The sequence below is a fragment of the Daucus carota genome, chromosome 7 (genome assembly GCF_001625215.2).
Source record: "Daucus carota subsp. sativus chromosome 7, DH1 v3.0, whole genome shotgun sequence".
Lineage (NCBI taxonomy): Eukaryota > Viridiplantae > Streptophyta > Magnoliopsida > Apiales > Apiaceae > Daucus > Daucus carota.
In genome coordinates this window covers 33,488,512-33,516,262 of record NC_030387.2, presented here as the reverse complement: position 1 = coordinate 33,516,262, position 27,751 = coordinate 33,488,512, and the positions used below count along the sequence as shown (strand labels likewise).

At 34.0% G+C, this 27,751-nt stretch overlaps 6 protein-coding genes across 14 annotated transcripts; 4 read left to right on the top strand and 2 right to left on the bottom strand.

Annotated features, from left to right (window-relative positions):
• Positions 1 to 205: 205 nt before the first annotated feature.
• LOC108195103 (phospholipase D alpha 1) lies at positions 206 to 3,859 on the bottom strand. The gene is made up of 4 exons (XM_017362042.2): positions 3,728 to 3,859; positions 3,501 to 3,613; positions 1,116 to 3,015; positions 206 to 932 (listed from the first exon to the last, which is right to left on the bottom strand). The coding sequence occupies exons 2-4, from the start codon at positions 3,603 to 3,605 to the stop codon at positions 499 to 501; spliced, it is 2,439 nt and encodes an 812-aa protein (XP_017217531.1). The 5' UTR covers positions 3,606 to 3,613; positions 3,728 to 3,859; the 3' UTR covers positions 206 to 498.
• Positions 3,860 to 5,034: 1,175 nt separating this feature from the next.
• On the top strand, positions 5,035 to 6,041 carry LOC108193825 (embryo-specific protein ATS3B). Its single transcript, XM_017360651.2, has 3 exons — positions 5,035 to 5,293; positions 5,375 to 5,482; positions 5,639 to 6,041. The coding sequence occupies exons 1-3, from the start codon at positions 5,153 to 5,155 to the stop codon at positions 5,912 to 5,914; spliced, it is 525 nt and encodes a 174-aa protein (XP_017216140.1). The 5' UTR covers positions 5,035 to 5,152; the 3' UTR covers positions 5,915 to 6,041.
• A 1,992-nt stretch (positions 6,042 to 8,033) lies between these two features.
• LOC108193135 (DEAD-box ATP-dependent RNA helicase 15) lies at positions 8,034 to 14,242 on the top strand. Its single transcript, XM_017359656.2, has 12 exons — positions 8,034 to 8,171; positions 8,272 to 8,399; positions 8,506 to 8,606; positions 9,797 to 9,969; positions 10,133 to 10,364; positions 10,466 to 10,584; positions 12,035 to 12,091; positions 12,179 to 12,363; positions 13,043 to 13,187; positions 13,271 to 13,354; positions 13,616 to 13,679; positions 13,920 to 14,242. The coding sequence occupies exons 2-12, from the start codon at positions 8,284 to 8,286 to the stop codon at positions 13,928 to 13,930; spliced, it is 1,287 nt and encodes a 428-aa protein (XP_017215145.1). The 5' UTR covers positions 8,034 to 8,171; positions 8,272 to 8,283; the 3' UTR covers positions 13,931 to 14,242.
• A 2,951-nt stretch (positions 14,243 to 17,193) lies between these two features.
• On the top strand, positions 17,194 to 19,746 carry LOC108193183 (probable polygalacturonase At3g15720). Its single transcript, XM_064082093.1, has 7 exons — positions 17,194 to 17,874; positions 18,049 to 18,219; positions 18,370 to 18,634; positions 18,794 to 18,875; positions 18,992 to 19,097; positions 19,228 to 19,344; positions 19,481 to 19,746. The coding sequence occupies exons 1-7, from the start codon at positions 17,743 to 17,745 to the stop codon at positions 19,709 to 19,711; spliced, it is 1,104 nt and encodes a 367-aa protein (XP_063938163.1). The 5' UTR covers positions 17,194 to 17,742; the 3' UTR covers positions 19,712 to 19,746.
• A 149-nt stretch (positions 19,747 to 19,895) lies between these two features.
• On the bottom strand, positions 19,896 to 21,916 carry LOC108193184 (DCC family protein At1g52590, chloroplastic). Its single transcript, XM_017359735.2, has 5 exons — positions 21,546 to 21,916; positions 21,312 to 21,369; positions 20,680 to 20,787; positions 20,405 to 20,497; positions 19,896 to 20,302 (listed from the first exon to the last, which is right to left on the bottom strand). The coding sequence occupies exons 1-5, from the start codon at positions 21,736 to 21,738 to the stop codon at positions 20,221 to 20,223; spliced, it is 534 nt and encodes a 177-aa protein (XP_017215224.1). The 5' UTR covers positions 21,739 to 21,916; the 3' UTR covers positions 19,896 to 20,220.
• Positions 21,917 to 23,280: 1,364 nt separating this feature from the next.
• LOC108193471 (pentatricopeptide repeat-containing protein At1g80150, mitochondrial) lies at positions 23,281 to 27,682 on the top strand. 9 transcript variants are annotated; one of them, XM_064081832.1, is made up of 4 exons: positions 23,281 to 24,846; positions 25,059 to 25,154; positions 26,238 to 26,830; positions 27,124 to 27,682. In XM_064081832.1, exon 1 carries the CDS (start codon positions 23,406 to 23,408, stop codon positions 24,603 to 24,605), a length of 1,200 nt encoding a protein of 399 aa, XP_063937902.1. In that variant the 5' UTR covers positions 23,281 to 23,405; the 3' UTR covers positions 24,606 to 24,846; positions 25,059 to 25,154; positions 26,238 to 26,830; positions 27,124 to 27,682. The 9 variants fall into 9 exon arrangements, with proteins under 9 accessions (XP_063937902.1, XP_063937904.1, XP_063937903.1 ...); XM_064081834.1 differs by having other exon boundaries at positions 26,234 to 26,830; XM_064081833.1 differs by lacking the exon at positions 26,238 to 26,830.
• The last annotated feature ends 69 nt before the right edge of the window (positions 27,683 to 27,751 follow it).

The following is a 27,751-nucleotide window of genomic DNA, read 5'->3' as shown; positions in this document are numbered from 1 at the left end:
CAATAGTGTGATCAACTTAAACAAATTTGTAAAAACTCAAAAATGTAAATTTATTGAAGTTTACATTGCCGCTCCTTAATTTTTTTAATAAGTACGTGTTTGCATCAACACTGTAAAGATCTAGCAGTCGCAGATTTTTCTATTATTTAATCAAAAACAATACAAATTATCCGTATTCATCATAATTAAATCTAAAAATATGCACTCTCAAAGAAAAATCTAAAAATATTCTATTGATCGCCGAACCATGTCAATCAAGCATTAGCATCAAGTCATCAACCAGAATGCTGTGTAGATATCCTTAATACTCATCAAGAACTACAAAAACTAATCCCATTAGAATTAATATGCATATATACATGTCACTGCATGTTACGAATCTGAAGTCTGAAACAAATAGTTCGATAATTTATTACTTTATCACTGGTTTTATTAAAGAAGTTAGAGCTGTTATTTATTTCATTTAAGGAAGAAGAAAAAGGTTCTGTAGTGAAGCAATCAAGTTGTGAGAATGGGGGGCATGTAATCAGATTTAGCACCAAGAATCCTGGCGCTAGTGTCCGGGAAATACTCCATGCCTTGATGCTCTTTGATATCGCCATTACTTGTAACTTCAACAGGGTATCTCAGCATATGTCCAGGCAAATCCTTTTCCAAATTTTCGCTTGCAAAGAGGTCCCAGTATTTATCAGCCATCTGATTCACTTTTCGAATACAGTTTACACTCTCTGGATGCTGGAAAGTGTCGTCAAGCATGCCAAGGTGTTCGTACCACAATGACATTCTGAGTCCATGGACTTGGCCCCTTGCTGGTTGCCTTGCTGCAAGATGATGTGGTTGATATCCTCCCATGGCTATCTCAGAATCCCTAGCACCGTCCATTGATCTCTGGTTGATATTCGCAGATCCAATTATTATGTACTCATCATCAACTGCCAAAGAAACAATATCACTGATTAGATTTGGTCATGATCTCTTTGTCATTTATCACACACTATAGGAAGGAACATTACATAACAAGATTTTTCACAAACAGAATTTGGATTGCTTGGATTAGATCTAGTTTGTAAAACACAATATATTGTATGTATTTTTTTTATAAGTTGGCATCATACCTATCATCATCTTGGCATGAACGTATATCATGAAGCGACGAGCCTGTTGGGCCTTTAAATAATTTGAGTCTGCTTCTGGTTCTTCTGTAGGTTGATATTCTCCACTCTTCTTCGCCTCCCGGTTACCAAGGCAGTAAAATGTCAAATATTCTCTAGGGTCATCATCCATTCCCTTATCCCGTAAAGCCTGAATGATATCTTTATACATCATCTCCATTGTCCTCTTCTGCCAGTCCAGTATGGCTTGAACCGATCCACTCTCTGGTATGCCTTCTGGCCACATTGGGACGACGACATAAACAGCAAACCTTTCCCCAGCCTCAATCTTTGAAACAATCTTCAGTGATAGTTCCTTTGGAATAAGATGCAAAGCATTGACGTCCTCATCCTTTAGATCATCAGATTTCCAACCAAATGAGCTTCCAAGAAAATACTGATTCTCAATGTAAATGAAGTGTTTTGCACGACGAATGGCATGTATATAAGCATCTTGAATACTTCGATCAATTATATTATCCTTCCCACTAACAAGACCTGCTTTAGCTGCATCTTCAGGTGTATCAGGAAAGCCAAAAGCAGCTCCGCCGTCTATGGATCTGAATAATTGAACATTCCATGATTCATTGTCATCAGGATATGTGACTGGAGATGGTGGGATGAGGACATCATCAAGCTCTCTTAGGTTAACAAGTAAATCCTTTCCCCCTTGTTTCTTCCATCTCTGCTCAAAATTAAACAACACATCCCAAGCAATTGGACCTTCAAGACGGGAGTGAATATCATGCCAGGGTTCCCTAGGTCCACCTTTTTCGATTGATGCACCAGTATAGTTTGGCTGGTGAAAATCATCATGGTGTGCAGAGTCCAAAGTTCTGAAAAGTGAGTGATAAGGAGAATCATATCTTCCGTCACAAAGATCAATACCACCAACAAAACTCACAATCCTCCGCTTGTGTGATCCTTTATCAGGCATTTCACTGTCAACCACCACAATCTTTTGGTGATGAGTGAACATGGTAGAAATAGTTAAACCTTGGACCATGCTTCCACCATCATCAGGATTACGAGGGCATAGCACACAATGGACGTCGGTACCTTGGAAGAATTGTTCAGTTTCCTCATCATGGGTAGCCATCAATCCATCTTTCTTTAGTTGACCAACAGATGTTCTGTCATCCCAAACAAGCATAAGAACTCTTACACCTTCATTTGCTTTCTTCTTTAGAATCTCACCAAGCTTAACGTCTCCCCCAGGTTTTTCTCTCTTCGAGTCCCTTATTAACGTGATTTCTGTATAAACAGACCAACCGGTAATGTAAATCAAGTGTTTTGCATTGGTGATTGCATCAAAGACATCTTCCCAACATCTATGTGGCTCATAACACTTTCCTCCAGCAAGAGGAATTTTAGGCACAAAATTATCTGGCACATGGGCATCTTGGTACAAAGAGACTCGACAACCCTGTCTTTGGGCGTAAAATGTATAAGGAACCCCAGGAAACTTGGGGCTCATAATTCCACGAGCATAGCTACGATCTTGAGTAATTTTGAAATACTGTAGCGCCACATGAATTTTAGAACCTTCGCTAATAGGATTTTTGTTTTCATCCACAATCTCAACCCATTTATCTATTTTTTCTCCATCTAAAAACTCGCGAACAGACACGTAAGCCCTTCCAATCAGAGTTGCACCGATGGGATTGTCATCCTTGACAGTAAATATAACATTGGTTGCATGGTGAGCACAGTAAATGTGGAAAGACTCCTGCCACCTAGGGTTGGTCGGTTCATGTTCGATCATTCTGGTACGCCCAACTCTAGCCTTTTCAAGATCAATAGTTGCATAAATCTTGGCAGTCCCTTTACCTATCCCAATAGTCTCCTCAATATTCTCCCTCATCTGCAAAATATTTCACAGATACAGTTATCAAATATCGTATTTTCTTGGGTTTCATATCAGTAATCACCTAGACAATAAATCAAAATATAGATTTAGCAAGTCCCAAATTTTCAGAGTTAAAGATGAAAATATGTAGAATGACAAAGACAAAATCTTTATGCATTGCTAACAGATCATTTGTAATAGTGCAATTGATATCTAAATGATTTGTCAGATCCTGTCAGTCATACACAAGCTCTGTTTCTTCTCCAAGATGATTTGTGATCTTAAAAAATAAGTTATAGATTCTTATAGAAGCCTTAAAATGTGTATCAAGCAATGTAAAAAAACCGTATAGAAATGAGCGGGACGGAGGGAGTATAGTACAACAAACTCACATAGTCACATTGACAAACAGTTACATAGTATCTTTCATTTAAACAATCTGCTACAAGTTATTGAGCTTGGGTTATTAGCTAACGCATTAATATTTATCAGAGCTTCACCTTGGAGAAGAAACCGCCACCGCCGCCACCTCCTCCTTCCACATGAAGCTTATCAACCTCGTAGACCGTAACGTGAAGAGTACCATGAAGCAGAACCTGAGACATGTTTTAATCTGTGCATAACAAAAAACAATGAGGTCAATTAACTTAACCAACATGAAATGAATCAAATCATCTTAATAACTGACAGACATTGTGAAAATTGAGAAAAGAGAGTTGGACAATACGTGAAAATGGAGTGCAGAGGCACAGTTGGGAAACAGAGAAGCGAAAAAGTACTTAAAAGATGAAAAGAGACATGGCTAGTGTGTAAATATTTGATCCGATGTTTAGTGTGTGATGAGTATGAATATATTGGGTGGGGAAGTATAGAGCGATCCGTGAAATCAGCCATGAGAAGAAGACTAGGCAAATGCCATCACATTTTCACCATACATGTTATTTTTGACCTCCGCGTTGAGCTCACCTTACTCTGGCTTTTGGACACAGCCCATGGTTTGTAAATTTGAGTAGCAGCAGGGATGTGTAGTTATTAATTACTCCTACCGTTTTTGCATGTAATTTAAGGTAATCAAAAAATATATTTTTATTTATTATTTTAAAATTTTATTTTATGGATGAAAATATAAATTACAAATTTTAATTTAAACAGTAAAAATTTTAAAAATGACAAATGAAAATATATTTTTTAGTCATCTTAAATTATAAATTTTAATTTAAAAAGTAACATTGTATTTGTATCTTCTCCCTTTGTCCTATTCAATTATTTACGTTACTTTTGCATGCTTTTTAAACCTTCTTTAAAATATAGTGTCATAACATTTTTTTTAATTTTATTTTTTAATAAAAATTTGATATTTAATTTTTATTCAAAAAAATAAATTTTGAAAAAACGTTGAGAAACTCTTTATAGGAGTGTCGAAATACATGCAAATAATAAACATATAACACTCAAAGGGACGGAAAGAGTAATGTTTTCATTTACTATAAAACCCAACTATAATCGGACATTCCATTATTTATAATTATAGCTAACATTTATTATAATTTGATCAATTTCGAGATTTCACATCATCTAATCATATATTAATTAAATAATATATTTTATCTATAATAATTTGAAACAATAGTTACATAGCATTTTCAAAATATAATCAGTTAATGTTAGCGGTATCATTGAAATCCAATATTTTACAAAGGACAAATATTCTTTTATACAGTCTCGTTCATACAAAATTCTTTAACGCATCGTTACTTTCAAAATTATACAATATTATATATAATTTTTTGATCACGTGATTTAAATCCGTGTCTAAAATATTTGCGTATTAGGAAAAATATAATTTGTCCTAGCCATGTCTTAATTTTAGTACGTGTTTTCTTTTTTCAAAATAAAAAAGATTAAAGGAATATGTTTATCAAAATCAAAAAACAATTCAAATTTCCAGCCCTTTTTTCGGGTTTTCAACTTTTATTTTTTCACAAAAAAGTTTTAAAACGGATTTTAATTTTCTTATTCTTATGAACGTTCTGGAAACACACCTAAGAAGTGAACCCTTGGAAATTATACAGCACCTCTTTGCCTCCCAGTCTCCTCGTGTATCTATCCATCCATCTCCGATTAACTTTAACCAAAGAGACTTGAAATTCAAATGGAGATGAAACACTTGCTTTTCTCTTCTGTTCTCCTCCTCAACTTAATTTCCCTCCTAAGCTTCTCTCAAGCGAGATCTTCAATTGTTCCTCTGCCTCAGCCTGCTCTCTCCTCCTTCAAAATCAACACCACTTCCAAGGTACAGCTCTAGGGTACACACGTATACTTATTTCATATGTTTTCAAATTGCTAACAAGTAATTATATAATTTTTTTTACAGAACGACAGAAGCTGCTCGTACACGGTGAGAATAACAACCAGCTGCTCATCTCCCGTATACACTAGAGATCAAATCAGTCTATCCTTTGGCGATGCCTATGGCAATCAGGTAATTCAAATTACTCAATCTCGTCGAATCTGATGTTATTGTTAAGTTACTAAGTTAACCGAGAAGCTTATTGGATCATGTAATATAAAATCGTATCTATTCTGTTCAATTGAATTTGCAATTAGTTAATCAGTGGAACAAATATGATACGATTAGGTTTATGCACCGAGATTAGATGATCCGTCAACCAGAACATTCGAGAGATGCTCAGCGGATACGTTTACGGTGTACGGCCCCTGCACATATCCGATATGTTATTTGTATTTGTATAGGAGAGGGTATGATGGATGGATGCCGGAGTATGTTCGAGTGTACGGCTCCTCTACGGTGACCTTTTATTACAAGACCTACATTCCATCTGATCTCTGGTATGGCTTTAATTACTGTAATGGTGTCACCTCCTCAGCAACCCCTGCTGTTTCTGTCCAGTGAGGATGATTTCATCATTCGAGTAACTTGTACTATGTTTTCGGACACTTTTTTTACGTCGGGTTGGAGTTTTTTGAATAAACTGGCCGGTTTGTGCTAATAAATTCAAAAGATATCGGTTTGATTTTGACATTTTTTTTCCGAATTGAGTGGATTTTTGAATATTCCCGTCTATGTGCTCGAACTCTAGGTGATGGGAAGGGGAAAGTGGGATATGAGCTTTGATATCTTGCTGGGAAGTGAAGGTGTGATTGTTCATTGTAGTCATGCAGTGAAATGTTGTGCCTTTAACTAGTTATAACTCGTGATAATATTTACTATCATTATGGACACAAGTGAGTCTGTTTGGTTATGAATTATGATCATAACTTGTCGTGAATTTTCACTTATAGCATGTGATGTTGTTTATGACTTATGATACTGCTCTTTCATTGTTAATGTAAATGTGGAGATGTAAACTTTGTGAATTGAGGTAGAATCAACAGAAAGGAAACTTTGAGGATAAGAAACTTGTGGACCGTATGCATTTTTGTGCTATTAGTTTCATTGTTCAAAGAAGTCGATGATTTTTTTATGTTTGTTGACTTGTGGAAGATAGAATACTGAGTATGTTTGGTTGGTTATGATCATACCTTGCGTCGCATGCCATGATGTTTATTAGTTATGATGCTACTCTTTCATTGTTAATGTAAATGTGACGATGAGAACTGTGTGGATTGAGGTATAGAATCAAAGAAAAGGAGAAAAAACTTGTGGACCAGCATGCTATTTTATGCTATTAGTTTTGTTCTCAAAGAAGTCGATCTTTGTTTATGCTTTACATGGTTTTGACAGCGCGAACGGTTTCCAATTTATATTCATTGCTCTGATTATTAAGGACTAGACTTATATTTTCCGCAAGGTAGTATAAAACAGGGTGTGATGATAATGGATAGTCACAGATCTACATTTATATAGTATTAATATTTCTGGAACCAAAGAATAGAACGCAAATTTTTGCTGTCGAATCTCAGTATGAAGATATCACATCTCCGAGGACAATGCCAGTGTTTGACATCCGTATTTTTGAAAAGAGAAACAGATTTATATGAATATTTAAACAAAAAAAATCTTAGTTTTACCAAATAACGTGTATGAACTCCTTAATTGTAGAAACATATATAGATATAAAAAAAATTATATAACAATAAGCCTATTTTCGAAATGGCTTTTTAGCCGAACAACATCGATGTCACATATGAGTAGAGAGAATTTGTGCACTTGTTGGATATGGAGTACTTTGGACAAACTTTCACTTAACATGAAAAAATAAAAATAAAGAACTCTGATCTGAATCTGACGTATTTTTCATGTATACCAGAATTTAATTACGCAAATTAAATCCAGGTATAGATATAACTGAAAATAAATAAGAATATATCTATGCGACAAGTTTTGGGTTTAAAAATATATTTAAGCAAATCTATATATGATTTGTTTGAATATTACCGAACCTGATCTTTTAAATTTAGACTTGAACTTGGATTTTAAGTGTACCGAACTGAATTCTAATATGAGATTGAAACTCGTTCCAGAACCAAAACTTGATCAAAATTGGATAAATTTTTATATCATATATTTATATATGATATATATACACATATATACATATTTTAAGTTAATATATAATAATATTTTAAATATAAGACAAAATATATAAATAATTCCAACCACTTTATTATTACTCAACAATCAAATAATTTCATTCTCTTATTTTTAATAAAAAAATTATTTAATTCTCAATCATATAATCATGATTTAATATCTGAATAATATTTTCTATATGATTATTTCTAAAATTAATATTTGTTATACATATAATTTATTATTTATCCATATTAAGTATAATAGATTTTATTATATTATTTAAAAGAATTTTTATATATGAACAAATTCAATCTAAATTCAATCTAAAATAAACTAATATTCAATTTAAAACTAAAGTCCGAAAATATTTGAATTTGAATTTTGATTTAGATAAACCAAATCTGAACCAAAACACTTTATTATCGAATTGGCTCAAGGCCGAACACCTTTTACTGCACATGCGGCCCAAAGAATGTATTTCTAAGTTTCGGAATGGCCCAACCCAAGCTGCTTTTGTTGGGTATATAATCGCACACGACTGGTATTCTCCAGCCCTAATTCAAATCATATTCAGACCCGATTCAAATTAAATCGGTCTCTGTTTGCCCAGCTCTCACTGAACCCAAACCCTAAGGTGCAGCTTAAACCCTAGAAATTTATTTCTGTAATTACACTACTTAGCTTTTTCAATACAGTTAATTTACTTAAATCTCTCTCTATCTGTGAATTTGTAGTAATATTGTATAATGGGAGAGATTAAAGACAACGATGCTTATGAAGAAGAGCTCATCGATTACGAGGAAGAAGACGAGAAAGCCCCCGACTCCGCCACTGCAAAGCCCGGTGGCGAAGCCGTCAAAAAGTAACTTATTTTTATACATGTCTACTTGTTATTGCTTTCAAATTCGAATTAGTTCTTTTCTTGAATTGTTAGTGAATTTTTTGAATTGCTTGTTTTGTTGTTGTAGAGGTTATGTTGGTATTCATAGCTCGGGGTTCAGAGACTTCTTGTTGAAGCCAGAGCTGCTTCGAGCTATCGTGGATTCTGGATTTGAACATCCCTCCGAAGGCAAGATTTGATTTCTTGAATCTCTAGTTTCGCGAGTTTATAAGTTTCTGCTGTAAAATGTGCTTTCGTTTTCGATAACTATCTGAATTTAATGAACTTATATGGGTTAGTCTCATGTTTATGGTAATTGTGGAGTTTGCTATGCTTTGAAATATTCGTTTTGATTTGAAACAAATGTTTTGTGGGTCTTAAGTTGTCTAATCAGTAGACTTGTGTATTCATTTACTTAGAATATGGAAGTTGTCACTAGACTATTTATTGCAACTCTTAATCCGCATAAAATTTTAAAAGCTTGTTATACGAGTTCAGATAGCATAATTAAAGTGTTCAACGGGTCATAATAGAGACAAAGTTCAGCAGCATATATTTATATCTTCTACAACTTCTGTAATTGTGATAGCAGCCTCCTCATTTTTGTTGTTAATTATAAGTCAGAAGTGTGTTGAAGACAAATCAATAATTGCAAGAGCATGCATTTTACTTTTTGAAAAAGTACTTGCTGAGAATATAAGTTATGAGAACCACCATTTTTATACTCCAATAATAGTCCACTGTCAAAACGTAACGCATATTAATAAAATTTAATATTTATCAGAAAATTCTGGAGTAATCACATTTATTGCATTAAATGAATAATAGTATGCGGAGCAGAGTTTATCTGGGAAATATTGAATAATAATAAGCGGAATAGATTCAATCTTGGAAACATAAACTAAAGGATATTCTTGAAATATATTTAAAAAGTTACATTGAGAATCTAAGTGAGTAAGTGGACAATTAATATGAAATATTTTCTCCCTCGAAGTGGACTATTATTTTGAGGCGGAGGCCGGAGGGATTATTAAAAACAGAGAAAGGTGATTTCCAGAGAGTGCATTACTACAGTGAAAATGCGGTTTATGACTGACAGGATCTGACCAATCATTTAGACATTAATTGCACTATTACATTTGATCTGTTTGTAAATAATGATATGGCTTGTGTGTATTACTGTTTAGATTCATCATTCATTGTTCACGATTGTTTCTATTCATCTATTGATAGTTCTCTCCCTTTTTTTCATTTTCAGGTAAATACAACTAAGTTATAGTACTTTGGCCTTGATTGTTCTGGTACCATAAAGTTTTGGAACACCACTTTTATTGACTGAGGATTTCTGTACGGATTTTCTTTTCTTACTTATTAACCAGTGCAACACGAGTGCATACCTCAAGCTATCTTGGGAATGGATGTCATTTGTCAAGCAAAATCTGGGATGGGGAAAACTGCTGTATTTGTTTTGTCTACTCTGCAGCAGATTGAACCAGTGGCGGGTCAAGTTGCTGCCCTTGTTCTGTGCCATACAAGAGAATTGGCATATCAGGTTAGCCTTCAAAATCATTTTAGTTTTTTTAGTAATTAATGTGACATTATAGGGAGATGCTATGCTGGATTGTTGGTGAATATGTTCTATCACTCAAATGCTTACAATGGCCTCAATTTATTAACCGAAGATCCTAAGCTCTAATCTGCTGTTTATCTTACAGATATGTCATGAGTTTGAGAGGTTCAGTACCTACTTGCCTGACATAAAGGTTGCTGTCTTCTATGGTGGTGTCAACATAAAGATTCATAAAGATTTACTTAAGAATGAGTGCCCTCATGTTGTTGTTGGTACCCCTGGAAGAATACTGGGTCTGGCTAGAGACAAGAACTTGGGTCTAAAGAATGTGAGGCATTTTATCCTTGATGAGTGCGATAAGATGCTCGAGTCACTTGGTATGCATTCAGTTTCATAATATTCTTCGTATAAAGTTTAAGCACAGCTTGCATTCTTTAGCTCCTTATTCACATATTGTGCGTGTGCTCTTCCTCTTCAGACATGAGGAAAGATGTTCAGGATATTTTTAAGATGACGCCTCATGACAAGCAAGTGATGATGTTTTCTGCCACGCTGAGCAAGGAGATTCGACCTGTTTGCAAAAAATTCATGCAAGATGTAATACACTTCCGAAAATACTGATCTTTCTATGAACTTATACATGCCAAGTTGTGTCAACCCAATTTGATGTTATTCTCTGTGTTTCTGATGTGTTTTTGTGCCTGTATGTGGCCCTGGACCCTTGAGTTATACCGCCATTATGCAATTATTTTATTATTTTGTCTTGAAAATACTAATGTCATAGACTTTAAGTTCGTGTGTGCAGGTAATATGTTAATAGTTACAGAATTAGAGATACATTGTACATCCTCCTTTTAATGTATATGTTCTTGCCTGCAACTCAAGTAATTTTGAAATAGTACTTCCACATGATATTTCTTTTTGCACTTTCACACATTATACAAAATTACAATTATTTATATACAACTTAATAAGTTAATTATATTCTTTAGAGGTCTTTATTAACTTTCCTAGAAGATTCATGTTGGTTCTCATTGATTGTAATGGAGAGTTACATGGGTTATTATTTTCTATGCCAGAGATAATCTATCACATAAAATGTCTTAATTATTAGATACCTTAAAATTATCCTGCCATATTTGCAAATTATAAAGTGTGTTGTTTGTATATAGGATACATTAATATCAAAGAATTATTCTGTTATGATCTTAGCAATGTCTATAGAGATTATATATAGATTTACTCACGGTGAGTTTGTATCTATGTTACTTTGACTGGGGTAAGAAGTGTCAAGCTCAAAAAATTCTGAAAATCGGGGACTGAGGACACATCACAATACATTAATAAACAAGCATGGTAAATTGGTACTTTTAACAAAATATAATAATCAAGTTCTGATCAAACACAATCTTGTAAGGAATATTGCATATTAGGCATCTTCTTACTTATTTTTATTTTGGTTCTTCCCTTTTCCTTTTTGTTTAGTTTGCATTGTATATTCATCTTATACGTGTTCTTTTAGTTGGTAAAAGTGTCCACATTCAGTCTAAGGATTCGACACGGAATAAGTGTTGTTCCGAGTGTCAAACACGGGTACGGCTACCTAAACAGAATATTCAGAGTAACATAGGTTTGTATTTGTGTATATTTCTTACTAGAATAAGTGTGAAACTCTTGTTTATCGTAGTTATCTATATATGTACTTGACAGGTGATGTGTTTTGGGGACTAGTGGTAGACTGATGGTGCATATTCATATGAAAAAAACTTGTTGTCTTGTATTTATGTTTGCCTGATTTGAGGATTAGTAATGTCAGCCTTTCATTCAGTGTCTGTATATTATTTATTATATTTTCTATATAATGGAACTTCAGTTCTGATGATTTTTTCCTTATTCATTTGCGTCAAGATGCCTTTGCTATCAAGTAGTGTGTTAATGGCACTAGATTACCTATTTTTAAACCAAATGACTAGGTCACCAGGTTCTGATTAGTAATAGTGTGGAAATTTGAGGTAATATTTCCTAACTAATATTTTATTCTTTTCAGCCAATGGAAATATATGTTGATGATGACTCCAAGTTAACTCTTCACGGACTTGTCCAGGTACATGTTATAATAATTCAAGGATTACTATATTATATTACACAATTTATCTACAGACTTCTCTAATTATTTTGTTTTCATTTTTAGCATTATATCAAGTTAACTGAGATGGAAAAGAACCGCAAACTTAATGATCTTCTAGATGCTCTGGATTTTAATCAAGTGGTGATTTTTGTAAAAAGTGTTAGTAGAGCTGCAGAACTGAACAAACTTCTAGTAGAATGCAATTTCCCTTCAATTTGCATTCATTCTGGGATGTCTCAGGAAGAAAGGTATGTACGACAGGGTTCACATATCTTTTATTGCTTTAATGCTTTAACAAAATGTGCATTTAAGTGATTTAGTTCATCCTATTGATAACTTTGGCAAATATAGAGCATACAGCATCTTTACATATTTTGCTTGCAATTGCAGCTTTACGAAAACTTTAACTTGAAAAACTGAGGTAATTAATAATATTAACCTGCATGTTACTGAGCACTTTATAAAAGTCAACATTGCATTGGGATTGGGCTATATACACATGCTTGTGCAGGTGCTTATTAACTGTTCTAATGTAAATTCATATAAGTTCGTGTATATCAGTTTGTTTGGTATCCAAAAACGCTAACGTGTTTTACTGCGAGTGCTATACAATCAAATATTGTGTTATACTTGTAGTTGGTGTTGGTCCTCTTACTCTGCAGTGACATGTAGAAGAAATCTGGAAACAGTGATGTACTCTACTAGATCCATATATTGTTTGTGCGTTTCTTGTCTTTCTGATGACTAGAAAGTTATAGGATCACTGGTGTGCCTCAGCAGTACTCTGATATGTGGTTGTGTATTTGCCATGGATTTTCAATATGTTCTTGTACATTTCATAACTAGTTGTAGCTGCAGTGCCTCCCTCTAGTTCAATTTGTTATAATAAATAGATCTTTTACATTCTAATTTATTACACTTTTTCAGGCTGACACGTTACAAGAATTTTAAGGAGGGCCACAAAAGAATTCTTGTTGCTACCGACTTGGTTGGCAGAGGAATCGATATTGAACGTGTGAATATTGTTATAAACTATGACATGCCTGATTCTGCTGACACATACCTTCATAGGGTACGTATTTAGATAGAGATATTTTCTCCGCTGCAGATTTTCTTACATTGTGTTCCTGGGCTGATTTTTGCCTATATTACTAGGTTGGCAGGGCAGGTAGGTTTGGGACCAAAGGCCTTGCAATTACGTGTGTTTCATCAACGTCAGACTCTGAAGTTTTGAATCAGGTAAATAAATTCTGAGATCTGGTTATTAATTATCTGTTAAATTTTAATGCATGTATCATACCATTTTGTTTCTTTCTTTTGTAAATTCAGTCAGCATCATTATTTTTATACCACAAATATTCAAAGTAATAGGATAATCAGCATCAGCTTTGTGGCCCAGTTTCTTTTTAAAATTTAGGGGGTTAGTGTGCAGTTTATAGCGGGTTTTTTTTTTTTTTTAATTCTTTTGTATAATGATCTTGTGGGTACCTTTTTTGTCAGGTCCAAGAGAGATTTGAGGTGGACATAAAGATGCTTCCAGAGCAAATAGATACATCTACATATAGTATGTTTGTTTTACACTGTTTATAGTTATTTCTAAATAGTGTGTTCTGTTAGATGCTACTGTAGACTGTAGTGTTGTTTAGGTGAATGACCTGCTTCCCCTAGTAAAGTTTCAAAACTTTAAATGCAACCATTAACCTTAACAAATTAGGATGCTCGTGCTTTCATATATTTTTATGATAACCTCTAGAATATCGTGGTACCAAGACATAGTGCTAATATTTCCTTTAATGTTGTGTAGTGCCATCATAAGAAGATTACCTATCAGCAGCTCCTGAAGTGATCTGAGACCGTAGACCGGAGCTCTGCCAGGGTGATGTTATCTCACGAGGCATTGTAACTTTAAGCCTTTAATGTAGCAGACAGAAGCATTTTCCTGTAAAATTACATGTTGATTGGTGGCTGGAATGACTTTAGTGCTGGATGTTATTAATTGCAATTTTCCCTTAAATTTTGGTCCAGAGGAGCAACAGTGAACTATTAATTTTGGAGCGCAGCTTGTATGATAAACTTGCATATTATAATAGTTTCGCAGGAGCAGCAAAATCCTTTTCAATTGCTTTACCTTGAGATTATTTTGTTAGCTTAATACTTGTCGTAATCAGGGTAACAATAGCTTTCATAGGGTTTGGCATTCATGAAAAGGGCTAAGATGCTTTGCGTTCAAACTTGCAGCCAACGGGTCTATAGTTGATGACAATGTAAAGGAAACAAGATGATGTGTGTGGTCTGGAAGAATGAAAAAGGACTTTAAATGAAAATAATAGAGGCGAGATGAGTTTCTGGGAAGAAATTAAGTTGGTATGAAATTGTTATAGCTTGTCTGATTATGATTTAGTATAAACTTGCTATAGGAGGTTAATTAAGACTTGTCATAGACTCATAGGTTAATTATCTAATTATATGATTATAATTTGTAATGGTCATGTATCGAAATTGTTATAGGTTACTTGTCTGATTATGATTGTAATGGTCATGTGTTGAGATCACTATTATTTCCTATATTTTTTTTTTTTTTGTCAGGATCTACATACTCGTAGATGAGTTGTATCATAGATACAATAACTGCAACAAGGATTTCTTTCATCCAATAAAGTTTATCATCTAACCGAAAAATACGAAAGTATCTCCGGACGTTTAGATAATAAGACTTTAAAGTCTGAATAAGAAAACCCATAAAGTCCCCTTCCATGCTCCTGAAAATCAAAACAAGCAAAGAGAAACATAAGAAAGATAAATTAATTGAGTGGAAAAAATATATATATTAGGAGGAAAAATTAATCCAATTATTTCATTTAAATCTTAACAAACACATAACATCTTATTAACAAAAAGTTATGAACTTAGAAAAATATGAGATAATAATAAAAAAATTAAATGTCTAACCAAAGCGAGAACTTTGGTTAGACACACAAGTACTAAAATATTCATAAATCATTCTAAGCTTTTCTTATGAGAACAATAATAACATAGACTAAAAATTTCATATTTTGTCGGTAAATTAATCATTCTCGTTTCGATAAAAATTATAATATAAAAATATATTACTAATATTTAACCTCTAAATTGCAAAATACGAACATTAAATTATAAATATAATAAAATAAATATTCAATTAGTAGTACATATAAGCTTACTAGTAGTATTTGATATTTAGATTTATACACAAAAATTAAGATAGAGCTAACAAGCGATAAGTGCAATTTAATACAATGAATAATACTCTAAATAATTATCAATAAAATAATAAAATAATATACTAATATATACTAGTCATCAAATATGACCCCAAAATACCTCTTAAAGGCACAATCATGCCATCAATTATGGCCCCCAAAATGGTACTCAGACTATTAAAAGTCACTAAACAAGCCATAAAGCTTGACCGTATATATTAAAAATCATTTATGAACAATAAAATTATATGATATTATTTATTCAAAATTCAAAATTCAACATGTATTCAAAATTCAAAATTTAAAATTCAAAATTCAAAATTCAAAATTCAAAATTCAAAATTTGAAACTTAGAAACTAAATAAAAGGAATCTGTTCCCAAATTAAGAAACTAACTGATTACAACATATAAATAATAGTTGACCAACATTCAACATATTTAAAGAGCAGTAAATACACATTTAAAACATATAAATCATAATAATTTCTTGCCTAAAATATCATTATTAGCATAAAAGAAAATAATGCTAATTTTTAGTATTTCCAAAAAAACATGATATGAAAATTGTAACAATATTTGAGTAGAAAAATAAAAACCGACACGACCCGACACCCAATACGGTCATCCCAAACATCAAACAAACAAAAACCAATCAAATACTTGAGTAAAAAATCCAACCGCTGCAGGTTTTTGCCGATGGGAAGCATGAGAACCAAATGATCGATATATACAAATATTTGAAGACTAACAATTTTTTGTCAGAAATCAGTAAAAAAATCATAATAAAATAATTAAAATGCATGCATGTAAATTACGAGTGATATAAAGAAAGTGATGGAATCATCGCTTGCCTTGAGTTGTTGAAACGGAGCGGTTTTGACAATCACATGATGAGCAATATTTCCTCCGGCGCTATCTCCGACCAAAAAACGTATGAAAGTTGTTTGCACTTGTTGACCATGTGAAAGATGCAAAATATACATAACTAAGGAGAAACTCATGATTGAGAGACGACCAACCATAATAATGACAAAACCCGTGAAAGACTAAAGGTACAGTATGTCCATTCATTTTTTTGAACTTGACCCCGTGCCAAGCCAAAAATTATATCGGATTCTTGTGTAAAAGTTCTGTGAATTAGAGAAGGATCACCAAATGTGTGCGGAGATTGAAGAGAGAGGAGAGGGGAAGAGGGGGAGAGAGAGGGGGAGAGGGGGAGAGTGATGGAGAGAGAGGAGGGAGGGAGAGAGTATTATTTCCTATATTAAAAAACTATTAATGTGGGATTATGTCATAATCTATCGATTTAAATATGTTTTGTACTATTTGCATAAGTATATCCTAATATGCAAGATTTTAAGGCTAATAATGTAGATATGTTTCTTATTATTCATTAAAATATATTTAAGTTTTTAAAGTTAGAGGTCAAAAATAATTATTTTTATATTGAAAAAACTATCTTATCTTACACGAGGGATTTTCTTATTATTTAAGTTCTATTTAAGTGGTTCAACTAAAAAAAGTGCTATCGAAATTCCAGATGTCCGATCGATACATAAATGTTGAGGAAATTGAACTTGTTATGTAATAGCAAGTTACAGAATTGTTTGGTTGACATTTACACAGGAACCGGAAGTTTTTGAAAAATTGAAGTTTCATGCACAGTACAGAAAATTACTTTATTTAGATGTGTGACGTTACAACCAAACATAATTTTCCCTTTTAAAACTTAATATGAGAATTAAATACCTAGGAACTATAACTCCCCGAGTGGAAGTAAATATCCATATGAGCAAAATCCATGAGTATACTACTAGACAATCTTTCATTTATATGCTATTTGCGGAACCTTTTAGGGTGTTCTTGTGACATGTTAACCATCATTTTTTTTTATTAGGTGATGAATTTTTGATGATCTCTTGCACAAAAATCTTCATCTAAGTAAAAAATAATAATATAGTTACTTATCAAAGCTTCCATTTTATATTATATAGTTCTTCAAAGTGCATTACATTTGATATAGTGAGCATGTGATACCAACACAGGGAAACGGCGTCTAGCAAAACATTTGCATCTATGGTTGGAAATGCGTTTTATTTGCAGGATCGATTAGCAGCCATCATAATTTTTCAGGTTCTAGTCATCCCCTGCTCCTTGTTGAGCTTTTCCGCAAATCTCCCTGTATCTTCCTCTTCTTCTTCTTCCGCTGCTACCAACAATTCCTACAATGTGATAAGTTATGGAGCGGTTGGCGACGGAACAACCGATGACTCCAAAGTATTTATCTGTCCTGCATTGCCACATTATCTTCACTACCTGCACTTCTTAAATGTTGTCGGTTTTATCTTCACTTGTCCTGCATTTCCACATTGTCTTGGCAGGCTTTTATGAAGGCATGGAAGGCCTGTTGCGAGGATGAAACACATAATTCTGCTCTTGTAATTCCACAAAATCGGACATTCCTGTTAAAGCCGCTCCAATTTAGCGGCCCCTGCAAGTCTTCCAACATCCATTTCAAGGTAAAAAAAAACAACCAAAAAAAAAAAGCAGTATATATTTGTGATAGCTTTGCCAAGGTTATGTGTGTTGTGTAATAGCGCAAGTAGAGTCAAAAGTTTGAGAAGTTCAAGGATCACATGACTATATTGAACTTCTAACTCTACTGTATGTACATTACATTATACATGCTGCAGTTGGCAGGCAAAATAGTAGCACCAAACAAGAAACAAGACTGGATTGGATCCCACATAAACGCATGGCTCACCTTTTCCTACGTCAATGGGCTTGTCATCACTGGAGATGGTCAGATTGACGGTCAAGGTTCTGCTTGGTGGTCTCACCCTTGTCTTAATCATCTGCACCCTGTATGCACCTTCTCTTTTTCTTGTTCTTTCATACTTGCTGTATATATTTATTTCTAAACTTCATCAGATTTTTCGCAGGGCATAACTTGCAAGGGACCTTCTGTAAGTAGATATATTTATACATGTTATCTTAAAAATACCCGTTTGTAGAGCAATCTTCCAGGTATTAGATTCTCAAGTTACCAGAATTACCAAATTACACGACAGGCACTGGTATTCTATAGATGCAACGGTCTTCTACTGAGTGGTATAACGCATAGGAACAGCCCACGAGTTCATATAATACTATCAAATTGCTATGATGCCGTTATATCTAACCTTCGGATAACAGCCCCTGCAACAAGCCCCAACACCGATGGTATCAATGTCTCTGGCTCAAGGAATGTGACCGTCAAGGACACTTACATCGGGACTGGTATGATTTTCCCACCACCAGCTTATATACTTTTCACATGGATCCTATTCTAAATCATATTTGCATATTTAGTGAGTGTACTATATCTATATAGTGATTCTTACAGGTTCTTAGAGTTAGTAGTGGAGCTTGATGACATACCTATATGATTGCATGCAGGTGATGACTGCATTGCTGTGAGCGGAGGATCATCCTTCGTCAATATCTCAGGAATATCCTGCGGACCAGGTCATGGAATCAGGTAATCATTGTTTTAGTTAATTTTCCAACTGCTTAAGCTTCGACTGATACTTCCTACTTAGGTTATAGATTGTTCTTTTATCAAATTGACTTTAGCATTTGCATATATGAATCTAGCATTGGGGCCTTGGGGAAAGGAGGAAGAGATCAGGCGGAAGAAATCCATGTGAAGAATTGTACTTTAAGAGGAACCATGACTGGAGTAAGAATCAAGTCCTGGCAGGTAAATATATTCCAGATATAAAGTACCAACTAACATATAGTTCTAAATATCAATCACTTGCGATGTTTTATTGAATTTAGTAGCTCATCCTTTAAAATGCTAACAGTTACCTCTATCATATGTACAACAGGGGGGGACTGGATATGCAAGGAAGATCTCATTTGAGAAGATAAAGTTAATAGACGTTAATAACCCTGTTATCATCGATCAATTCTACTGTCCAAGACAAATAAATTGCCAAAACAGCGTAAGGAGAACTTTCAGTACTTCTTTTAATGGTGTAACAGCTCGGTTTTATACAAAACATATGTTAGAATCTTGACATATGTTTCTTGTTTCATTTGTTTTCATATGTATTATCGTGTATTTACATAACAATGAAGACATCAGCTGTGGAGTTGAGTGACATACGTTATACAAGTATATCCGGGACATCAGGAACAGATCAAGTGATTAACCTGAGTTGCAGCAGAAGCCATGGGTGCACCAACATCAGCATCGAACGAGTTTATATAAAATCAACAACTCCAGGGAAGAGGGTTTATGCCAAATGCATCAATGCTCACGGAACTTGGTCTCATACAGTACCTGATGTCAAATGCCTTTTGCCATGAATGATAGTCTGTCCCTGCACTAACCAGCACGAACAAGTCCCTGCACCAACCAGCACGAACAAATGTTTTGTTGCATGTTACAAGTAAAAAATGACAAACGGTTGCAGGAGCTTTTAATTCTTCGCACCATGTATACCTCTACCCTCCTTAAACATAATATTTAGTAAATATAGTACACAATGTGTGTTGATACACCCGCCTAACATCCAGTTAACATATAATTATGGATTCATGTTACATGAACTGTAACCAAAACATTACATACCGGATCATGTCAACCTACATAATATCAAGTAAATTAACATGCCAGGCTTTTTAAACTCTGGCTGTAGCAGTATAGGTAATATTCTGCTACCTATTTACATATAAGCTTCCAAAGAAATGTACCAAGGCTTGCATCTCTAAAAAATTATATAATATATTTACACTGGAGAGTATCAGCATCTCTTAGTTCACCGCCTTGACTGACAGTTTATAAGTATTGGTGCCCACATGTACTAGGTTTTTTTTTATATTTCACATGAATCTGAGCGTCCAAAAAATGCATAACGGTTGTCTGCGATGTTTTCATATACAAAATCCCGCACAAACCTGTAAATCAATCACACAATAATAAAGAAAAAAATAGAGAAAAAAAATCCAAAAAATGATTAAAATCATTTAGGACCTCAGTAACTGGATAGATGAACTTACAGGGGCACAAATTGTAAGAAAAAAGCTAACTGAGGAAAGGGCAAATCTATATATTCCATAATCTTCAATACTGCTTCCGATTTTATGTATGCCCTGAAACCACAACATGATATTATTAAGCTTGTTTGTGCTGTGATACGAATCCATTCTGGTGAGGTACACACACATACTTAATCAAAATATTAATTCTTAAACAGCACATCCAACTTTCATCATTTTATTAACCTTAAGGTCTCAATTTAACTTACTAGTAGGACACTTTAGAGTACACTTGCCTATTTTCTTCGACAAGGACAACACTTGAAATATCATCAGGAGATCTTCCGGATCTCTGTAACAGTTTCTTTCCTGCTTCACTCTGTAGAGCCTCAAACCTTATTTTCCTGCATAAGTATATCGAATTTATAAAAAAAGAACTAGCACATAATGACATTTTTGGTTATAAAGAACCAAAGAGTACATCTGTGCTCGACTTGATCGACAAATTACAAAATAGGCCAAAAACCAAAATAGACTTGCTTATACTAAAGTACCCTGTTCCTAGAACATTTAACTTTTGTTAAGCTTTTCAGGATACCTGTTGTATTGCTTAAGTTTAGCAACAAGTTAAAATTAATTTAGCATTATTTTAACTTTGTTTTGCACAATCAGGAAACTTTGGATATGAAGCATCAATTTTTAATTTAGCTTGATCTTTTATTGCAAGTAATATCATCCTAGAAACTCAGTGTTTTTCTATTCCGCATAAGCAATAACAATTGGTCGGCTAACATTATCCAAACAAATTAAACCTGAAAAACAAGAGTGAGTATCATCTTGATGAAGACAAGGACACAGTGCAGCAATGTCGAACCGAATTATTCTAAATAAATAAAAAATTTAAAAAATTAGCAGAGAAGTAAGTAACCTTTGTCGATCGTTATCCCGGACAAACTTGACTCCTCCATTACATAAGTTACATACACCTATAAAAAATAAAATACTGTATTGAATTAAAACTCAAAATAAAAAAAGACAAAAATTTTAGCAATCACTATGAGCAGACAGTTTTATGCTCGTTAATCACTGTTTATGAAGCTAAGCTAAGTGATTGATTAAGATGAAATAGTGTTAGAATGAATATATATAGACATGGAGGTACCGTCAAAAAGCATGATAGGCCTGGAATCTTGTTGAAAGAAGCTTGAAGTTTCCTTGATAGTCTCCACATTTATGGCGCCGCGAGGAGGTCGTGATGAGAGAGTTGCAGTGGTGGTGATTCGGCGGAGACCACCGGTATGTGGCGGCGATGATGCCCGGACTCGTGCCCAGCCGGCGGGTAGTACGATTGCCATTGCTTTTTAGTTTTAGAAAGTCAGTCCAGTCCAGCCTAAAAAACTTACCTTTGTTTTAGAACATTAAATTTGAAGATTGAAGTCCAAAATGAAATACATAATTTTGTAATGACATGCTCAATGCAACACAGAGAAGGCTAATTCACTCATTTATACTTGGTAATTATAAATTGTGCGTGGACACTCTGGAGCCTCTGATTCCTCACACCTTTTATGTGAGTTTTTACAAAGATGAAAATAAATGCAAATGAATGTGAGTTTGTTTCTTTTTCAATAAACGAGTATAGAACTAATTTTGGTTTTTGTCCTTTTCCTCTGTTTTGAAGTTTTTATTTGTGTATTTCGGAGTTTTGTTTTGTGTGATGTACTATCTCATTTCATATGATGTGTTGATTTTGTTAAAAATAAATTTTATGTTATATATCTTGAATTGATAACACCTTTGATAGATTTATAACTGGTGTTTAGTAGGTAGATAACTGGGTCACTAGGTTGCGAGTGGTGTTTAAGTAGGTAGATAACTGGGTCACTAGGTTGCGAGTGGAACAGTAGTGAAAATCTCATGTGCTCATCTCTCACAAAAAATATATATTCATAATATAAAGTTTTTTTGCAATTGGGTCCCTTGAACTTTGCGCTATTTATAAAATTATCGTGAGGGTCAATTATGAAGATACTATGTTTCAAAGAGATGCATGTTAGATTGTTCAGAAAATCATTATCTTTGTTTTTAGTTTTCAAAATATTTTATTCAATTAGGTGAGCAACCAGAAACAAAGTGGCTGATTATTTAGTTTATCTATTTATTTTCAATTTGGTTGCATGATCAATTGAGAATTTGTTCTGATTGAGTCTCTTTCTACATATTAATGAAATCCTCTTGAAATTTGTTTAAAAACAAACTCGAAAGCAAGATAGCAATGAAAATTTACTTTTTTTCACTTATTTTCCTCCTCATTTATAACTCGAAAACAGTGTGTTAAACTTTTAAATAGAAAACGAGTGGACTTAAGAATAGAATAGTGGTTCCTTAGAGAGTGTGTTATTTCATTTGTTTCATTTTATATGTTATTTCTGGGAAAAAAATTATCTCAAAATACTTGTCTCTTATTCTTTTCGAATAATATTTTTGATAATTTTTAATAATCATTTTTGAAATACAATTTTTACTATTCGACTATTATATGTATACACATAATTTCATATATTTTTAATATTTGACTAATATACCTATACAAATGATTCAATAATTCCGACATCCATCAATTCTGACCTAAATAAAAAATTAGTACATTTAATATTGATATTAAATTTATTCAATAAAATGAACCATTCATAATAAATGCCAAAAAATTATAGAAAAATCAGTTTGGTGCTAAGTTTGATTTCCCCTAACAAATTATTGTTTTAATATAATTCATTCTTATAATTACAAACTAAAATGTAATTTATAAAAATATTTTATTTTACTTTCATCACAAGAATATTTGTACTCCTATTATTTATTTTTACCCGGTTAGGAAATAAATGTTTGTTGAAATGTTAGTTAGAGGCTTAAAGGACATGATGAGGGACTCAAACAGTTCTAAACCCTAAACCACAGAGGAGCCTTAAACCCTTTTGATCCGGGTGGGTATGTTCCACTCTGGAATTAACCCATCTTTATTATGCTCTCTCTCCGTTCCGTCATCAGATTAGGCACTCTCAACCACGCCGCCGTCGTCATCTCCACCGCCGTCGCCGCCGCCTCTTTATCCACCACCGCCACTCTCTCCGACCCACCTGCCCTCATCAAACTAAAATCCGAACGAGACCCAGAAAAGCTATTCCATTTGTTCAAAGCCAACGCCCGTAATCGCCTCGTTGTAGAAAATCGATTCGCTTTCGAAGACACTGTGTCCAGATTAGCTGGAGCTAGACGGTTTGATTACATTGAGGAGCTGTTGGAGCAGCAAAAGGGGTTGCCGCAAGGGAGGAGAGAAGGGTTTGTTGTAAGAATTATAATGTTGTATGGAAATGCTGGAATGTATAAGCATGCTATTAATACTTTTTATGATATGCATTTGTTTGGGTGTAAGAGAAGTGTTAAATCTTTTAATGCTGCATTGTTGGTTTTGACAAAGACGCGAGATTTGGTTGCCATTCAGTCGTTTCTTGATCGGGTTTCGTTTAGGTTTGGGATTAGTTTGGATGCGTATTCTTTTAATATTATAATTAAGGCATTTTGTGAGATGGGGTTGTGTGATAAGGCTTGTTTGGTAATGGCGGAGATGGAAAAATTGGGGGTTAAACCGGATGTGATTACGTATACTACGCTCATTTCGGCTTTTTATAAGAATAATGGGTGGGAGATTGGGAATGGGTTGTGGAATCTTATGGTGAGAAGGGGATGTTTACCTAATTTAACCACGTTTAATGTTAGGATTCAGTATTTAGTTAGTGGGAGAAGAGTTTGGCAAGCTAATAGTTTGATGGGTATGATGAGGTATTTGGGGATTAAACCAGATGAGGTTACTTATAATTTGGTTATTAAAGGTTTTTGTGTAGCTGGTTACATGGACATGGCTAAGCGGGTTTATTCTGCTCTGCATGATGAAGGTTCCAAGCCTAATGCTAAGATTTATCAGACTATGATTCATTACCTTTGTAAAGCTGGTGACTTTGATGTAGCATATACAATGTGTAAAGATTGTATGAATAAGTATCGTTCTCTCAATGTGGCTACTATCTATATGCTACTTGAAGGCCTCAAAAGAAATGGAAAAATCCAAAAGGTTGAGTATATTATTACTTTAGCTCAGAATAGGGTACCTCCCTTTCCTGCACAGCAAGTGGATGTTATGAAGTCAATTTTGTCGAGGAGATGAAGAATTTTGTATTATAAAGCGGAGTTTAATAATTAACCATCACAGCAGCTTATAAGGGTCTGCTGTCATTCTATAGATCCATTCAGACAGACGAAATAATTGATACTACCAATTTTTATGGATAACATCTTGGCAGAAGACTGCCTATGTATCTAATTTGTTGTTCAGGCGTTCAGCCATTCTGTTTAATCATGTTTCAGCCAAGATACAGGTCGCAGTTGTGGTCACTACTTATATTTTTGTAAGTTTTCTATCCTATTAATGATTATATTTATGTCACTCCCACACCACAGCCTCCCCCGAGGAATTCATATATTTCTACAAGCTATCTATATCCGGTTTTAGTTCAATGACGTCATGCTCTTACATTATTCATGTCTTGCTGACTTGCTCATTGTACTGAAAATTTGATGGTGATGAATAAAATGGTTACCTGAATCACTCTTTGTATAGCAAGCTGCTGGAATGGTAATTTCAAAATTTAATGCTCTGTTTGATTGGAAGGAATGGATTTTGGTGCCAATGGAATGAAACTGTTCTATTTTGTGGGTAAGTAATATAATCATTTGTAACCCCTCCATTTAGTTCTTTTAAGTTTAATCTTTGTTCCCCAGCTTTTCCTACTATCACTTCAATCCATTTATTGTAATTAGCGGAGCATCATTGTTAGCATAATTGTTAGCATTTACCATCACATGTTTTGTGACACATTGTTACAAGCATCTAGACTTGAATTTACATGTGGACATGTTGATAATTTACTCTTCTACTGAAGTCATGAGAGCTAACAGACAACAGTATACTATCGCTAAGTCAAAATAGTTAGACTCAGACACGGGTGTGGAACACTCAAACAAATTAGATGTAACTAAGTTCTTAGGATGAAAAAGATGCTTGAATCATTAAATTAACCTCACTCATATGCATATATTTTAAGTAGAACACATGAAAAGTATTGTTTATTAACCAATTTAAACAACATTCCCCTTTTTTAAGGGTGAATGTATGAGTTCCTTTTACCCTACATTGGTATTGATGATGCGAGGTATGAAGGTATTCTGTTTTACGATAAGTTCGATAATGGAATTGAGTGATGCTCTGATACATGATCCATTGAGGGAGAAATGTGAAAAAGTGTTTGATAGGTCGAGCACTCCTTTACAAGAATGTTACATTGATTTTACTCTTAGATATTTGTTGCTGATTAGTATTTTCAACAACATATATTGATACATGTATTGGTAATTAGCATTTTCAACAACATATAGTGATACATATAACGGCATTTTACTTGTTAATGGGTGGCATATCCTGCCATACGATCTGTGCACAGCATAGGATCCTGATCCTCTATGGGCGTCATAACCTCGTAATGACCTTGCTCTAGTTATTATAGAAGAGGTAATGCTTTTAGTATTTACCTGAAAAGGCAATAACTGCCTTTATGGAGTCTATACTACAACAACTATGGCATATGGTGTTATTATAATCTTATAAGCAGATTCAAGAACATGATGAACCATAGACCACAGTGGATGAAACTGGTATGAACCTTAGGTTTCCCCAAAAAAGAAAAATAATAACTTTAAAATTGCCTTTATTTACTGATTATCTTATTTTATTGGAAGCTAGGGTATATAATCTTTGAGGACTATGAGATGATATTGGAGCATTTTTCCTAGAAACACTTTATTGGGAGTTTGGAAATTTGCTCTTAGAGGGATCAGTGGTGGCAGTGATATGACCTCGTGAGACACCAGACATGGAAGTATACTAGTGCCGTGGTCTGAGGGGAAAAGGTAGCAGTTCTTAAATTTGAAGTGTTCATAGGGAAAAACAGTAGGGTGCCATTTGGATCATGGGAATGACATTTCAATACAAAAATGTATTAGAATCTCATCTTCATGCTTATTAATTGGGCTGGAATCCTGTGATCCGAATGAACCTTGATGTTTAACGTATCGAAGTCATTTATGTGCAATCTAGGCATATTAATGTTGGGAAGGGATGTTGGTCTCTCATATTAATTGAGGAAAGGGCGTACTGCCTTGGGGAAGCTCATTCAGCTCTGCTGCGTGTATACGAACCCAATCAAGACATTAGGAAAGTGGGAATTAAGCTCACTTATTGTGAACAGTATGGGTGCAGGAGCAGAGTACATGTACAAACTTGGTGCTTACGTGGAACGACTATGAGCAAAAAAATTCTGCTACTTCCCCCACGGGGTAAGCCTAATGGTTTAGGAGGATGTCATTCTTTTTCTTTTCTTTTTATAGTTTAAGATCGTAATTAACTTGGGAAATTTAGGTTTGCAACACACTAGCACTGTGCCTTTTTGTACCTTAACCCCTCACCATAGATGCAAGGCTTTTCTATATGGACATGACTTATTATCAGTTTATGCATATATACCACTTCCCGCTAATTCTTAGATAATCAATTGACATCTGAGTAGATGCTCACTTGAATGCTGTAAAATCACTCAAAGTCTGTACTTATCTTGAATATTTTGATGCAGGCAATAAACATCAAGAGAACTTGCACAATGTCCGGAGGGTGGCAAAAAAATTCTGAGCTGCTTCATGTTCCTTTTCACGAAAGCAGGAGAACTTATGGTATGAAATGGCATTGCGGATGTGATTGTTGAAGCTGTGTTCTCTATGAATTCTGTATAAATTATACGAAGTAGCTGAGCCCATGACCTTGTTGGCAAATTTTATCACGGCTGGTAGGTGTCAAATTTGACGGTGGAAAGCAGAGATAACGCAAGTAGGCAATACATGTACAGACTTGTAGGTGTCATTCAAATTTGATTTAACCAATTCGTTAGTTTCCGGATTGGAATCCATATTTGGATGTAATTCATTTTATAAATGTATATTACATTTTATACGTTAGTTTCCGGATTGGAATCCATATTTGGATGTAATTCATTTTATAAATGTATATTACATTTTATACAATACATTTGACTAAGTATTAGGATTTTATAAAATTGTATTCGGAAACATATAAGTCATATCAAATGATATGATTTAAGGCTATATTTTAAATTATCAATTTCAAAGTTTGTACTAGTATGATATCTCTAAGCCAAAATTATTCTATTTATCTAAAAAGGTTATCCAAATCAAGAATTTCAGATC